Source organism: Mus caroli, chromosome 1 (genome assembly GCF_900094665.2).
Source record: "Mus caroli chromosome 1, CAROLI_EIJ_v1.1, whole genome shotgun sequence".
Lineage (NCBI taxonomy): Eukaryota > Metazoa > Chordata > Mammalia > Rodentia > Muridae > Mus > Mus caroli.
In genome coordinates this window covers 184,733,110-184,750,555 of record NC_034570.1, presented here as the reverse complement: position 1 = coordinate 184,750,555, position 17,446 = coordinate 184,733,110, and the positions used below count along the sequence as shown (strand labels likewise).

Sequence of the window (17,446 nt, the reverse complement as noted above, 5' to 3'; positions counted from 1 at the left end):
TGGAGAAATAACCAATACCTATGGCATATATGCTCTTCCCAGAGAGAGCACTTCTTTCTTTTTGAGCTCACCTGGAGGCTCTGTGTGTGTGCAGACCACTGTGATAGAAATATACTGAGAGCTCTGGTTTTCCTCTTCCTCGGTTTCTGTATTCAGAACTACACTAAGCTGTTATGAACAGAAATAAGTCTGCAATCTGGCGCCACCTGGTGGGGTTCTTATTAAGTCTGGGTGGTAGGGCTTCCATTCAGGGGTCTCAGGATAGTAAGACCAAGGATGAGGTGACTGTGCCCATACACACCCTAGAAAGGACTTTTTTTCTAGCCATGCACACCCAAGGTCAGTGATGTTCTAAAATCACTTTGTTTCTTGAGTTTGAGTCAATGCTATTTCATGTACTCCATCACTAATAGATTTTTGAGAATATATATGATTCAACAAGAAAAATACGAATGTAGTGTAGGTTAAAAGAAATGGTATTTGTTGGTTTCTAACCTGAGTCTTCTACTGTCTGATTTTATCACTTTCATTGGAACACTTACTGTCTAAGGGTCTCAGCTTACCATACTAAAAAAAGGAGGGGAACTGAACTTGATACTGTGACATTTAATAGAATGCCAGGAGTAGAGAAGGGTAAGATAATGTTGAGAAGTAAAATAGAATCCTGGCTGTCAAGGAAACTCTGCTAAAACTTGCTGCCTGTGACAGCATCTTCCTTGATATAGAAATACATCACTGAATGTGGTGACTTCACACTGGATTGCTGTCTCACAAACAATAGATTCTGTTACCACTGTCTTAGATTATGAAGGCTGACAGGTCCTCCCTCCAAAAAGTCTGTTCCCAAGCTGGGTTATCTGGGGGCTAAAATTTAGTGGGTTAGTGGTCGTTTTTATCTAGTTCTGTTGCAGTCTCCTTGCCCTGCCTTAGTTGCCTCTATCCATTTTCCACCCTTTGTTCCTTTTGTTCTGTCCTGCTCATAACATATATTAAGGAGGGATACGTTGCACACTGAAGTTAAAACCTCTTCTGCCTCTTCCAGCCCAGGCCTTCTCATTGGATACTGAGAAAGACTGCTTCTTAAGCCTGTTCTCCTTTGTGTGCATAGCAGACTCTTTCACACCCACTGCAATCCCTGCCTTCAAAGCCACTGCCAATTGGCTGAAGTGAAGACCTCTTTTTACAGCTTCTAGGTCAGGACCCTCTTCTTAACATCCTTGCTTCAGATGGTATACTAGGGTAGGGCCAAAGGAATGAAATTAGGGGCTGAGGTGAGTGACTGCCATTCAAATTAACATGTGCCAGCCCTGATAGAGAGACTTCAATGTTACTACTGAACAAGTCTTGCCCTAGAAGGAAGAAGTAGAACCCTATACCCACATCCAGACCCAGACAAGTCTTCTTTTGACACATGCTTACAGTTGGTGGGCACTGCAGTTATAGAACTTGAATTCGGTGCTGACAAAGATCTTTCCTGTCTCTTTGGATCTCAGCTGCAGCTCTAGGCCAAACCAGTCTGCAAGAGAAGACAGAGTGAGAGAACCTGGGGCCCAGTGGACACCCTGAGGGGAAGGCCATGTCATAGAGCCTCCTAGGATCACAGATAGTAGAGAAAGCCTGCCTGAACCTATTTTTCTCCCAGAGAATCTCAGTCTGTCCCTCAATAACAGATTCCATGAGTTCCTTGATTTAGTTAGGCATGATCAATTACTGAGAGAATTTCAGAATATTATCTCAAGAATCATTCAAACCAAGTTCTGTGGAGAAAGCTCAAAGCAATCTATTGCCCAAATCCCACCTGTTTCTAGAAAGAACAGGAAGTGGGCACAGTTCACATTATACATTTTCAGCCTAGGAGGAATGAACATTTTCCTCCTTTAATCTTACCTTGGGCATAGCTGTGTGTTTTCAAATTCAAACAAGATGCATAAACCATTATTAGCATCTGGTATGTGAATATTGGTCAGGTAGCTTCATGCCTATATTTGTGACTCCTAAGCCAATATTAGCATCTGGTATGTGAATATTGGTCAGGTAGCTTCACGTCTATATTTGTGACTCCTAAGCTCACCATGGCACCCATGGCTCTTTTGACATAATCCTTACCTTGATCCAGAGGGATGACAGGGACATCCTTGGGTCCAGGTGAGATGCAGATGACTTGACTCCCAGATACCTGTCCCTCCACCTCAGTCAGATTCCCAAAGGCACAAGCAATACCCTCAGAGAGGTTGGGAGCATCATTCACAACCAGGCTGAGCTGTGGGAGAAGCAAGAGCTCAGGAGAACCAGGAACCAGGCAAGGTTTTCTGTCGGGACCTATTGCTCAGGAACCTCCTTGATACAAAGAAGGGCACTGGTCTAATGATCTTCCATCTCTGACACTAAACAATTAGAATAACAAGTGGTTGTGTGTTGTATGGGGTCACTAGTCTTCATAAAGATTATTATTAGAAAGACTACTTCAATCTTGTCCAGCATTGGAAAGCACTTGGTGTTCAAGGAAGTTAGGAGATTTTTACCAACATTCTCAGACTCTGCTCTATGTGACTTGGAAATTAGTTGCAATGCACAGAGGGACCTGCAAATGAGTCATAAACTTAGGCCTTTACCACAGGCCTTAGCTTGAGCTCCTGGGAGTGTAAGTTTTACCAGGGTGGAGGCTGGCCAGGTATGGAGCTAGGCTGGTAGAAGAAAGTAGATCCTTGCCCTGGTTACCACTCAACCATTTATTTGGAAACTGTGTGCCCCAGAGTTTCTGCTCCTCTCTTTTCTCTGGCCCTTCTACTTTTCAGCAGTGCACTGGTGTGGGGCAGGAGGCTCACAAGATGCCCAGGGAATCAGAGAAGGTTCACTGATGGATAAATAATATCTACTATCCAGTCTAGAACAGCAGTTTCCAGCATCTCTAAGTTTGCAGGGTTTCACTGTTATGGTAAAAAATAGACTTTCTGAATTTGGAAAATGTTGTTTTGAACTCAAGCCACTTTTCAATTAGTTTGTCCTCAGCTCTCACAATAGGCACAGCTTCCCCTGATTGTTTCATTAGCATCACTGCAGCTAAAACGTCTTGGTGGGGGTATGAATGAACCAAAACTATAGAAGTTTCATTAGCTAATTAACATTCATGAAGCTCATAAAACCTTCACAATGAAAATGCAGTTATGGCCTAAGGACATGGAATATTTTGAGTTATACCTTGACAGGTGGTTATTTTATTATGTTTAATATCCTTTTTAAGCATACACTTTGAATGAGTCTCAGTCCTCTTTTAATCTCTTTTCTGCCTCTGCCAAGCACAGTGGCAAGCTAAGGCTTTCTTGAATAATTAACAGAAGACAGAAATCATACCATGTCCTAAGAATGTGCTGTATGATATCATAGATTTTTTTTTTGTAGCTAAATCCAAATTTCAGATTTACAAAACAGATTTGTGGATAATGAATTTGCAGAATGTGGTGACTATACCCTTTACAACAAGAGTTACCTAAGGGGAGTGTGTGTGTGTGTGTGTGTGTGTGTGTGTGTGTGTGTGTGTGATATTAGCACTGAAATCCTGATAGGTACATGCAGGTATAAAAGAAGTTTGCTCTGTGCTCCAGTCCTCCCTGCTGTGTACTCACCAGCCGGCTGTGATCTGACACAGAGATGCTGTTGGGGTGTACCTCAAGGCTCATGCACTGGCTGATACTGGCAGCAAATCGATTTGCTTCCCAGGCCCGTTGGCATTTGTCTCTTCGGGAGCACCTACATGAACACAGATTCATAAGAGGTCATGGCTCCACTGTCCCTGTGGTAAGAGTGTATTGCTGCCCCAGCACTATACATTGTTGCCTTGTGATGACTTTCACTGTATTCTCAGGTATCCACTGTCACATGTAGCTAATGTTATTTCACAGAAAGGGGTATTAATTCCAAGCCAAGATGCTGGTTAGGTATAAAGAACACCATGTGGAATGCTTAGGTAAGAAATTTGGGGTACTTGAGAAGGAGGGCTATGAACGTGAACCCTACAGCTAGAGTGTAAGTCTCTTATACCAGGCCTGTTAACTGCTAGCTAGGTCTCGCTGGTCTAGTTACTTAATCTTTCTCTTCTCTGTTTTCTCATCCTTAAAATTAGCAAGGATGATAATACCCTACTTTGTAAGGCTACTCTAAGAGTAAAGTCAGTAGTACTCAGAATGCAGCGTGGCATTTAGTGGATGTATCCTCATGCTAGCCCTTGAAATACTGAAATTAATAATAATGATGAATAACATTATCATTTACCCCAAAGGTGTTAACAGGCAAGGGTCTTTGTTGTGAGACAGGATGCATATGATGGTTTGCTGGATTAATAGTTCTTTAAGAGAAGAATACATGTTTTATTCAATGAGATATTCTACCTGTCACAAGCTATATTTTAAATGAATGTTTGTGTCATGAAATAATGCTTTAAGTCAGAGACAAATAAAGCAGGTATCCAGGGTTGCTTGTGTCAGAAAGCCCACATGTCCATTTCTTCTGAAATCAACTCTGGTTTCAAGGTCCTCATTCCATGGTGGCAGGTAAGTGAGGTGTTGCCTGAACTCAGAAGCTTGGGGCTACTACCTGCTGTGTCTTATGGGACAGGCTCAGGGCCAGTGTAGCTCCAAACCAAATAGCCACATAGTACAGTACTACGTAGTCAAACAGTATTTCCTACTCTGAGTACCCAAGCTCCTCCCCTCTTTCCTTCCAAGTACATAATGGATTCAAATGTGAGTGCTGTCAAAGGAAGAATTATGGGGGTTTAAGTGAATCCTTATGCTGGCTTTAAAGTGAGCTCTTGACTAGAGCCTTTATCTTATTGACTAACTGAAATGACTCTATTTGAAAAAAATCATACTATTTATGGCAACAACTCTAACAGAGATAAATAGTCTGGGAGACAATAACACTTGTAGGGGCAAACGATACAGAAGCGACAGGAGGGTTTCAAATCTTCTGGGACCCAGAGGTTCTGTTATCAGCCCTCTGCTTCAATCCTCTACTGCTTTAGAAGAGGCTGGCTTTCAGGCCTGAAGCTGAAGTTGCTGGGTCCTCATGGTCCTGCTAGCTGGGCAGTCTTGGGGGTAGGTGGGAGAAGAGTGCAAGAGGGTCTCCTGAAGATATGAATGCCAGGTAATGAGAAACCTGCATATAACAGGTGCAGCTCCTATCCCCAGGCAAGCTTGCTAGGTAGAATGGCTGGAAGGTGTGTACCCAGGGAGGTGGGGAAGATTCCCTGAAGACAAGTGAGGAGTTGAGTGAGCAGAGGAAATCTGGACTATCTTGATAGAGTTCCATCCTTCTAGAAGACACAGCTGACCTGGATCAGGAGAAGGATGAGGTTCTAGGGTAGTTGAGAGATGGGGTCATTACTGATCTAATAATAGGTGCTGATATAAGCTGGAGAAAATAAACAGTAACTCCAATCTGTAATTCTACTGCATTCTTTCTGTGTATGCAGAGTGTAACAGGCACTGAAGCCTGGAGAGAAAGGCAGGGAGGGAAGATGGGGCAGGATGTATGTACATGGGACAGGTGAATAACTACTGCAGAGTGTGAGGGTCTAAAGCCTGGGCATTTCTAAGTAGCTGTGAGTGAGGGTCTAAAGCCTGGGCATTTCTATGTAGCTTATTCTCTGTATTCTCAGAGAAAGAGCCTGCAGATTCTTGGGTCAGGCACACTGAAACGACGAATTTACCAGCTTTTCCATTCCTGGAGCAGAATTGCTGGCTCTGGCATCTTAACCCCCTGACTGACTTACATGATAACTTACTGTCCAGGTTTTGTTGATGTCACTTTTGTAACACTTTTTCAGAAGTCCCTTACCTCCAAAACCCAAGCAGGGACTCAATCCTTTGTTAGTGGGCATAAATCCAGTCCAGATTTTGCATCTGTTGGAGCCTCCCTTCCTCCCTCCCTCCAGAGCCCTCCCAACACCTGCTGCAGAGGCTGAAAGCCAAGAGCTATTGTGCAGGACCCTGAACTCTGGCCCTCTGCCTCCGCCTCCACCCCAGACCCAGCACATTTCATAGAAATGCTTTGCTAGCTGGCATGGCGCCATGGAGTTTCCATCACTATTGGGCAACAGAATCCCTAGCCAGGCTCCCGTTTTAGGGCTTTCACCCTTTTTCTCTTCCTCTGGGGCTCCTCGAATTAGGAAGTTTAAGTGTGATTTTGCATTTCTATTGAACTGTTGTTCAATGGTGGGGATGTATTTGAATAGGAATATGTGGCCAGTTGGATGCAGTGCAGACTTCTTGGAATCATGAAATAAAGAGGCCAGAAGGGTCCTCCCAAGGGTACAGAGACCTTAATAATTATTTTGATTTGTATTGCCTCTTCATTATTTCCAAAGCACTTATTATTTCATTTAGGTTTCACAGTTCACCTGTGAAATAGGCAAAGGAGAAATGGAAACCCAGAGTTGTCAGGGGACCCACCTAGGGTCACACAGCAGCAAGCTGGAGTGCAAATTCCAAGTTCTGGCATCCTACCATCTGGTCTGTAAGCCTTAGCCCAGCTTCTTGTCCTGACAATGCAAGAGGCTTTTGGAAGTTTTTGGATTCTACAGCTGCCCTGTGACTTTTCACAATCGCATGAGAACACAGTCATGTGGTTTTAAAGTTGCTGAGAGGATGAGCAAAGAACTGCATGCAGGAAGCAAATCCTGTGGCCTCTCACTGTCTTCCACATTGTCTCATTTATAATCTCTACTTTTCAAAAGAGGGAAATTCCTTTACTGTCCAGTCAACCACACCAGGAAACCCCCAGTCTTCTGCACGCTAGGACCACCTCTGAACACCACAAACTTACATGTTGTGCAGGGCACACCAGCCACAATGAGGATCCCCTGAGCTTAGACACTCTCCACAAGTTGTATACTGTTCACATGATTCAACAGGGACCCTGGTGACCTGGCAGAGAGAGGAAAAGAAACATGGGAAGGTCATGTTGTGACAAATTGAAGATGCATTTCAAAATTCTCTCCTTTATTCCCCCTAAGGTATTTCCATCTCATTGTGGGCAAGTCTGAAGAGGCTAACCCTAAACAGGAAGTATCTCAATGGTCGCTCCAGACTCTTTGATTTTACCAAGGGTAGAAAGAGAATCCTCCAGCCTATTGCTTCTTTCTATCAGTGTCTTTTCAAGAGCCTGACAAGTGTTGAAAATGGTTAATTCTGCTAAAAGGCTATTGAGTGGCACAAACTCATCTCTGAAGAGCTTTCAGCTGGGCTTGGGCTGAGACATCCTTCCTGCACTGCACACATGGGGTGGGGGAAGAAACTTTTCCCATGAAATAATATTCATAGCCAACCAAGTGTACCACCTGGATCCAATTATCCCATTCTCTGATGTCTGCATTCAGTTTCTCTAGTAAATCTCCCATTCTTTGGAAAGTCTGGCAAAATGGGAATCTCCACAGAGAAGAGCTGCCTGTTTGATTCTGCTTTGCCTGGTTAGTGGGAAATTGCAGATCAAGCCCCCCCCCCCTCTTGAAAACCCCCTTTTAAAAGCCTAGCTTTTGAAAGCCCTCCTGGTTTTCTGGAGGAGCTTGGGCAAGCTCCTGAGTAGGGTGCGTGTGGACACCACTCTCCTGCACCTGCCCAGCACATGTGACAACAAAGGCCAAGCAAAGGGCTAGAGGGTTGGAGTTTTCCATTTGACATATCTTAGGTGTCTGTTGCTGGCTGGGTAAGAGGCTTCTGAGTTGCAAACATGCATGCTGGGTTGGAAATACAAATTCATTTGCTAGGCCATAAAGGACTGTCACCTACTAGAAGTGTGAGCCCAGGTGAAAACGTGACCTGAAGCCAGCCCAGTGACAACATTCTGCTACTGGCAGGGAAATACAGATCTAAGGGGAGCATGTTCACAAAATCCTTTCCAGAGGATTAGCATGGATCTAACATGGTAAACTCAGGGGAAACTGAATGAATGCCAGTTCTGTGGCAGACTTGATGTTCAGCTATAGAGAATCCACCACAAATGGCACAGATTCAGCCAGCACAAAGTCCAACAGTTCACAGGAGTCCACAGTTCCCTAACTGAGATTTACTCTGTGTGTTGCTCAGATGAACATTGGTGTGAGCACTAAGTGCTGTGGGAGCTCAGATGAAGGACATTCAGGCTAATCTGTCAAGAATGTGGAGACAGAGGTTAAGGGTAAGTCTTCAAAGATGAGAATGTATCCAGCTGACCATGCTGGCACATGTCTGGAATTCTAGCACTTGAGTTTTGAGTGGGAGCTGAGATAGGAGTATTATACATAAGTTACCTAGCCTGTGCTACATAGTGAATTCCAGGCTAGTCTGGGCTACAAAGAAAAACTCAGTCTTATAAAAATAATAGAAATAGAAGGAGAAAGAGGAAGGGGAGAAGGAGGAAGAGGAGAAGGAAAAAGAGGATGATGAAAAGAAGAGTCACCAGATGGAAAGACCCAAAAGACTTTCCAAACTGAAGGATTATCATGGGCAAAAGTTACAGATAAGTTCATTCTAACTTGAACTTGTAGACTTGGAGAGGCAGTATGTCATTCTAGGCCTACCCACTCTTAGTACACTATAACACTTAATATAACTGAGTGACAGACATGCTGAGCCTTAAAAGTCAAACTTCCTTGATAAGGAAATACAATGTAGGGAAAATAAGCATAAAATCTGGAAATTCTGTTTAAAAAGTAGACACCTCAAGTGTAGGTTGTGAAATCATTGGTTTAAAAACCTCAAGCATAATATATCTGAGGGTTTAAGCTGATTGTAGATCAGTCTGATATGACCTGTTAGGGTGATGTAATAGGGAAAGAGGCTAATGATATCATGGACCACCGAAACAGATTTACAGTATCAGACAAGAAAGCTTGACATAACAAATTTAGGATTGTCTGATCTTCAATAGTCACTTTGTCTAAAATATACTACTCATCATGGTAATGAGTGGCAAGCAGGATGATATCCCTTTGGAGGCTGTGAAAGGGAATTTAGCCCTGAAAGAAGACTGTTATCCAAAAATTTTATCTGTGTTTACTCATATCTCCTTGAGACTATTTCTTTAAAATATTTAAAATAGTTGTATCTTTGTGTTTTTGTGTATGTATATGGTATATATGTGCATATGCTATATATTTATATGCATGCATATATGTGTATATGGCATATATGTGCATATGTTATACACACACATACATACACATGCACACACACACATATATATAGACACATACACACACATACACACACATGTATACGTGTGTGTGTGTGTGTGTGTGTCTGTAAATGCAGGCATGTATTTGCCATAGTGAACATGTGGTCAGGAGACAATTTCAGGCATCAGTCTTTGCTTCCTACCTTGTTTGCAACTGCTCATGTTGTTCACTAAGATATACAACAAGGTAGCTTGCCTGTGGGTTTCCAGGGTTTCTCCTAGAACTCCCTCTCTTCCCCTAGAATCCTGCTGAAGTAGCACTGGGATTCTAAACCATGTTACCAAGCTCAGCTTTATGTGAATTCTAGGGATCTGATCACAGATCCACATGCTTCTGCAGTAAATGCTTTTCCTATGGAGCTTTCCAGCTCAAGACTTCCACATCTGACAGCTGAAAAAAAACATCCAGTTATCACTACCAAAGAAAAACCCTTGAAACCTCCTCACAGTTGGCAACACCTACAAGAAGCACCTTTCTGACAGATGTCTCCTGGAGAAGTGGGTGCCAAGCCCAGGCAGGCCTCATGATTCTAAATCTCTCAGGATATCTGGGACTCCAGTGCTTTCTTTTTCTTTCCAATAGGTTTCTGTTGGCCTGCTCCAGTCTACTCTGCAAGGCCTAAGAGCATCAGTCCAGTGCCCATTCCCTTTCTTGGGTTTTGGGCTCCTTGTGAGTGATGTCTGCATCTGGCTGGAAATTAAAACAACTGTCTGCATTACATTCGGCCCGTCTGTCAAAACACAGCCCAGCTCTCAGCAGCTGGGAACGGGGGCCTTGAATGAAAGCAGTGTCTCTGGCAACAAAGCCCACTTTCATGCCAAGTGCCATGGAGATAGTGAAACCCTGTTCTTCTCCAAACATGAAACCAACAGCACAACTATTTTTCCTGTTTCCTGGGCCCTCCTGGTGTGACTTTTTTTTTTTTAAAGGCAGAGTAGAGTGAAACAGGAAACTTAGAAGGAGGGAGGGCTTGAGAACTTGCATTATTCTTTATGATCTACAAGCTAGGCACAAATCAGAGCAACAGCTGCCAGAGAGACTGGGAGGAGATCCTTACAGTAGGAAGCTCCCGTGGACCTGCCCTGTGTATACTGTCACATAACTTTAATTTCACCCATAAGCTAGTGCTTTTGGTCTGGTTCTCCATATGGTCTAGTAGTACACACTTCAGGAGAAAAAAAAACCAAACAAACAAGCAAACAAACAACCAGCATTAAAACAAAGCTATCACTTCAAACAATCCATGAGCTATCACAAGACCAAAGTGCTGTATTCTAGGGGTAACTTGAAAAAAGACAGAAGGAATTCTGGGAGAAGAAAGACATTGGTGTCTTCACTATCTAATATGACCATCACTAGCCCTGTGTGCCTTTTGAATATTTGAGAGTGCTAGTCCAAACTGAGGTGTACTATGAATATCTAATGTATACTGATCCTGAAGATTTGGTAAAGAAAAAAAGCAAACATCACACTAGGAGTTTGATATTGACATCTCCAAAAGTTAATGTTTTGCATATATTAGGTTAAATGAGATATTTTACTGTTTGAAATGTAGCTACTAGGAAAGTGGCAACCAAGCCTGAAGTTTCTGTCTGTGGCCAACATTTGGTTTGTCTGCCTGTGCCACCAGGGGGATTTTGTGTAAGTCTTGGCATGGCCTGGGTCCTTCAGGATGAATATCTTTAATATATTTCAGGAGGATAGACCTGCATCCCAGGAAAGCAGAGTCTCTTAGGAGCCAGTATGAGGACAAGGTGGCAAGGTATGAATTAGAAATGTGGGCTTGAGTTTCCTTGGGAAGGCTATGGTAGACCAAAGGAGCTAGACTGTAGCAAGTCTCTGAACTCCTTAGCCTGTTTTTCACAGGTCAAAAGAATATCTTTTATAAATAGGGTCTACCAAAGGAGCTGTGCTCTCAATGCACAGTCCTTGAATTACAACCACTTTTAGCACCATAAGGTTAGACAACAAAGTCCAGGTCTGCTCAGTCAGACCTCCATCTTTCCAATTGGTTTGCAGGTGTGCTGACATTTAGGAGCCTCTGGCACAGCTGACTTAAGCTTCTTTGGGACATTTTTAAATGGCAGGTCTTGGGGTCAGGATAAATAAGAACCAGAATGCCCTTAGGCTATGGGAAGAAGTAATGTTTTAAGAGCCTGGATGCAAACAAAAGAACTCTGGGGACTTCTTCAAACCCAAGGAGAAAAGGGCTTCCTCCATCAGATGTTTAGCTTTGTTTTAGTTTAGTTTTTGAGACAAGGTCTTTCTAGGTAGCTTAGGCAGGAAATATCCTTCCTCCTGCCTTTGTGTGCTACCATACCTTGCTTGAGAAATTAGGTTCTTTTAAATCTTAGTCCCTGGAATCTTCAAGTAACCAAGTTCAGACCTGAGAAGTTTGGGGCAGACCTGTGTGGAGCCCAGGAGGTAGTCTTGCACTTGCTAGGACCAGATAGAGCCAGGCCTCAGGCCTCAGGAGAATGGGCAGTTTTTTTTTTTTTTTTTTTCCTAAAGTGGGTATGATATATTGTGAGCAGGGCTTTTCCAGGGCTGATTCAGAGTTTAATGGAGCACTCCTTGATTCTTTAGTCAGTGTTTGCTTATTACTTCATCTTAACTAGGCTAAAGCTCCTCCAGTGAGTACTAGGATCTCAGATTCCTGGATTGGCTTAGGAGTTCTGAGATGAATTATATGGGAAGGCTCGGACAGAAGGGCATCATCTCCTGCCCCTGCATGCCTGCTGCATCCCTGGCACCCATGAGCTACTACCTCTGACTGGGTTCCACCCTCACACTCCACATTCTTTCCTGTTTGAGCTTATGTCTTATAATTACACTTCTAATGAATATAACTGTCCTATTAAGTCATTTACTTAAGAAATAGTCCTAATTAAAGATGACTCATGCTATGTTCTTAGCTCCTGTGGCCCAGGGGGCCCTGCATTGTTGGTGCCTTCTGGAACCTTAATTAGTAGGGCTCAGTGGGGTATACATGTGGGGTCTCTTCCCCTAACTCTCTCCACTCAGTACACTGGGCTTATTAGGGATATCCTAGGATTATAATTGGCTGTGGGGATAAGTCTCTGGGGGAAGCTACTAGAATCTTCCTTATTCCTGAAGTTCTTGAAGACCATTCCTGAGACAGGATGATTCTGGGACCCTGATAAAACTGCCATCCTCACACTGGGCAGAGGCCTTGTACAGTTTCTGTCTACAGAGAAATGCATAAATTTCTAGATGCAAGAATTCCCAGAATAGAGCAAGACCTCAAAGCTGACTGTCCAAAAGGACAGAACACTAGTGTTCATCTGCTACCCTGTATGAAAAACTGGAAGGAGAAAAGTGGTTTTGATACCTGTACCTTCCAGATGAACACCTGACTTGAAAGTAGAAGACTTCTGTGATATAGATCATGCCTGAGTCCCAGGTGTTCAATGAAACCTTTTGGTCATACTAATTTGTGAGACAAAGGGGTGCATTCTTTACCCTGTTAGAACCCATAGTTCAGTGGGAATCAAGACTCATTCCAGTGGAGTAAAAGCTATATTGGAGGTAAAATCAAGGTATAGTAGTGGCTCAGAGGCCAGGGCAGTAGCTAACCACTTGCTGCAGGGGTAGCAGCTGGAGTACAGTATTCAGGGTCTCACAGGATTCCTTTGGGGCCATGTAAATGAGAGACAGAGTAGGAGGGAAAGGATAAGGGAAAGCTGTTCCCCAGACACTGAACATCTAATCCTCTGCTTCTCTGGAATTTGCTTGCCCCCTGCCAGATGGGACACCTGTCCCTACATGTGTGCCCTGCTCCTGACACAAAGAAAGGAACACAGGCTTTCTCCATGGCTGAGAGCCAGGTGACAGGGTGGGAGGTGTCATAGACAGCCTGACTGGAGCATGCAGTTGCCCTAGTCAACAACAGTCTGATCCCCAGGGCCAGGGGCAAAGCACACAGCAGCTGAAACTGATGGAAATGACTCCCTGGCCTCTTTCCTCCCTTTGTGCCTTTTGTAGCAGTCCTTCCCTACAGATTGTTTTTGACCCAAGTTTGTAAGATTTCAGCTGAGCCCATTTTCTTCTCTGCCAGCACTAGAGAATCATTCCCTGAGTCCTGTATAGACAAAGGCCTACTGCAAAGGGGGGTTAAATTCATAGAATGATCTCATTTGATCTGCCCAACTCCAAGTGAGCAGATCATTGCATTTTGTTATATGCTATGATCCACGCTGGATCCAACAGAAAATTAAGGCACCAAAGAGTTGTCTTCACTGTCTGTCACGCCGAGTGGGAGTGGCATTTTCCCTGAGACAAGCTGTGAAGGCTCCTGCTGTGGGATAGGAAAGATCAATTTCAGGAGAGAGGCAATGGGCCAGATCTGAAGCAGAGTAGGTCCAGGAGGTTAGAGGCCTCCTGTACCTGCAGCAGAAAGCACCTAATGGTGCTAGCTGATGGGATAGGTGATGGGTCGGTCTTGTTGTCTTGGTGGGAAGGCCTCCACTAAGTCATGTCACTGTTATAACTTGTTGCAAACACTGTGGCGAGCCCAGTGAGGATTCTGCCTAGCAACCAAGGGTCTATCGTGTTTCTACACCAATGGTAGTCAAGGTCCTCACAGAGAGTAAAAGGCTGCTAGTGGTTAGGAAAGCCCACCTATAGCTCTGATTCTCTCAGGTATGCTTGAGATAGCCACTCTAAGTCACACCTCTAGACCCACCTTGTACTATAGCCCCCTTGGTCTGTCATGTCTCTATCCACAATTACATACATGTATCTCTTTTCCTGCATAGGGACAAAGCTGATTGAGTACTGGGTATCCAAAGTCACCCAGGGACAGTGTAAAGGTGTGGAGGCTTCAGTAAGATCAGGTGGCTGACAGAGTGCTGGATGGCATCACCTTGCTCTGAGCTTGGGAGTCAACACAGGATATGGAATAAAATAAAGCAGCAAGAACAATTTTCTAATAGCTGCCACTGACCTAGTAACTCCTACATATCAGATACTTGACATGTACAATCCTATTTATTCCCTATGCTTACCTTATATAGACATGCTTGTAGTCTTGTTTTCCCATTAGAACACAGAGTCTCAGATTAAGTAAACTGTCAGGGTCACATGACTTGTTGGTGGAAGAAACAGAGTCCAGGTCTGTCTGTCTCCCACATAAAGGCAGTGGACAAGAGCAAGAATTAAAGGAAAGCTTCTCCTTCCAGACTGTTCCAGGTCTGACAGCCAGCACATCCTTCCCGCATACCTCTCTGCTCCTTTGCTGCATCTCAACAGTGTTTTAGTTGGTGAATCAGAAGCCAGAGAGCACAAAATGAGATAAGAATGTAAAGAGAGAGACATATCATGGAGGAAGACAGTTCGCTGCTGAGGTGTTTTATGAGCTGATGATGACCATAATGGAATAGCCATGAGCAGGTCCCAGCCATGTGAGTCTCCTGAAGAAGAGGAATGATTTTATTCCTGTCTGGCCTGTGGTTCCCAGTGTGGCTCTAGGCCTTTTTGTGATGACCATATCAAAGTGGGGTAATACTACCAGACCAGATGATCTTGGGAATTACCCAGCAGGCAGAGCTCCTCTGAGTCCATACTTCCAGCAGCCATCTTTTCTACCAATCAACATCCAGTAATGTAGTCATTATTATTTATCTTCATGACTAGATATCTATCTCTATAAAACAATAATCACATCCAGATATTTTTAAAACTTAAGTAAATCAAATCCATCAAGGACCCATGTGTCCTCTAAGCTATGAAAGTCTATGAGCATTGCCACTAAGAAAAATGAGGTACAAACTCTAGCAACCCAGAAGTGCTTCTTAAGCCTGTGGCTACAGCTTCAGAAATACACAGCTTCCTGACCCTGAGATGATCTGAGGTCATGTCCTAAGACTCCTGACTATCTGTAGATCTGAGGGTAGAGCAAGTTCAAAGAGAAAATCTATTTTTAATGACTTGGGTGAGAGGGTAGTGGCTGAGTGATTCAGAGTAATTAAAGCTATTTATCACTCTGAGAGAAGTATAAAGTTGGTTGAGATTTTCAGACACATTTCTTCTCTTTCCTAAGTTTCTGCAGAGGTCAAGATGGAAAGAAGAAGCCTCTAGCCACAAACAGTGTGATTCAACCTTCTAGTGAGCAAAGGCCCCCTGAGCCCTGCTCTGGAATTGCAGTCAGGTAGGCCTTGGATTCTTTAGGAACTCTCTCTAGAGCAACAGACACTGTATATGCTGGTTAAGAAGTGGTTAGAAGACAGTCCTCATTTCAAGTTCAGGTCCTGCTCACATTACCTATAGTGCAGTAAGCTTAGACCTCTTTGAACTTTTGTTTCCTTCCACACAATGGAAGCAACCATAGTATCAGTTCTTCTTTGAGAAATATGTGACATGTCTTCATAAATGGACGTGTACAGTTGGTGCTCAATCACTCAACTCATTCTCCAATAGCAATTCTCTTAGAGGGGGCAGCATGCACATGGGAAGGCGTCCGGAGGGCCCAGCTTTTAGTGTTGTCAGTGTCCTTGAGCATTTCCACCTGGCCTCTCTGGGCTGGGCCTGTTTATCTACCCTAAAGGAAGAGGACAATACCTGGAGAACAGTACAGCCCCTCCAACTACTGATTCCTGACATAATCCCATCATTGTACGGGGTCTAGGATTCTGGGCTGAAAATGCCAAATTAAGCTTAGTCTCCTATGAATGAAGGTAAAACAGATTGGGTAGAAAGTCAAGGGGCAAAACAGACACCCCCAGTATCTTTCAATAGCACACTGTTTTTCAGGCTGGACTCCTCGGCTGGAAACACTAGGGAGGTAGAAGTGGGGCCCTTTCTAGTTTAGAATTCTGGAGGGACCTACAGAGAATCATCAGTAATGCTGATGCTATGTTGTCTCCATGACAACAGTGGATTTATTCAGTTAGGGAAAACAGGTGGGATAGGAAACAGGAGTTGAGAAGGATTGAGAAAAAAGGAGCTAAGAAATAATTCAAACAGATCGCCTATCTTGAAGCTGGATGCCTGAGATTAGCAATGTCCTCGTTCCCTATAGAGCCAGCATCTACTCATAACCACGGAGGGGAACCTGGCCAGTCCCATCCTTGCAATCCATACTGGATCCTTGTCAAGAACTGGCTCCAGTAAGGCTTCTAGCCATGGGGTCCAAGTCCAGCCTTATCACATTGAGCTCAGATTTATCTATGTTGTGCCCCTGCCTAATAGACCCTGGGCTCTGGCTTTGCCCTGAACTCATGGTTCTTGACTTCTAGTGACTGGGAAAGTATGAAAAATAGGCCACAAAGCTAAGTTTGACCCCAAATCCCCTTTATAGGAGAAAATGCCCATGGCCTTTGGTATAGGAAGGTGAGGTTAGGGGTCAGACATGCCAAGGGAAGAAGTCCAAGAGGAGACTAGTCAGAGACCCAGGATAAGAATGCCTTTGGAGGGACTTAAGAAAATGGCAGACTTTGTGTCTAAGATGAAAACTGAGAGTGGGAATCTTTTTTTTTAAGGGGGGAAATTTTATCAATGCTCCTGAAATTAGCTACTTTTGACAATAGTCAAAAGTTCTGGTCTGATTTCACAATGGTACAGAAGCAGAAACTCTCAACAGACACCACACTCAACTTTTCAATTTTGATCATAGCTACACTGATGTACAGAAAGCTTCTCATAGTGTTTCATAGGGAAGCAAGATGAAGTTCTCAGTTACATGTGAATGAGTGTGGACAACTGGTATTTCACAGTGGATTATGTTACTAGTGGTTTTAAAGAAATATATTATATATATAAATATACATTAAATGTAAATATAAAGGCACACACCTTTAATCTCAGTGCTCAGGAGGTAGTGGCCAAACATGTCATTCTGAGTTCAAGACCATTCTGGTCTACAGAGTGAGTTCTAGGACAGTCAGAGACACACAGAAACTCTGTCTCAAACCCCTCTCATGCCAAAAAATCTCATTCAAGCCCCAAAACACCCATCTGTATGTCCATAAGCTATTCAACACCTCATTTTAAGACAGCTTCATGTGAGATGAATTTTGCCCAAGTGTAAGCTTATGTGGGTGTCCTGATAACATTTAAGGTAGAATTATCTAGGATCTTCTCTTCTTCCTTTACTTGTTCACCAATCTCCTCCTTTTCTCCTCCCTCCCTCCCTCTCTCCCTTCCTTCCTTCTTCCCTCCTTCCCTTCCCTTCCCTTCCCTTCCCTTCCCTTCCCTTCCCTTCCCTTCCCTTCCCTT

The 17,446-nt window shown here is 43.6% G+C and overlaps 1 protein-coding gene across 1 annotated transcript in view; it reads right to left on the bottom strand.

Moving 5' to 3' along the window:
• Window positions 1–17,446, bottom strand: part of Plxna2 (plexin A2) — a 194,212-nt gene that overhangs the window by 63,498 nt on the left and 113,268 nt on the right. The window contains exons 5-8 of the mRNA XM_021173227.2: window positions 6,823–6,923; window positions 3,624–3,747; window positions 2,107–2,260; window positions 1,420–1,516 (exon numbers count right to left, since the gene is read on the bottom strand). Of these exons, the coding sequence (XP_021028886.1) occupies window positions 1,420–1,516; window positions 2,107–2,260; window positions 3,624–3,747; window positions 6,823–6,923 (476 nt within the window). The remainder of the gene's footprint in view (window positions 1–1,419; window positions 1,517–2,106; window positions 2,261–3,623; window positions 3,748–6,822; window positions 6,924–17,446) is intronic.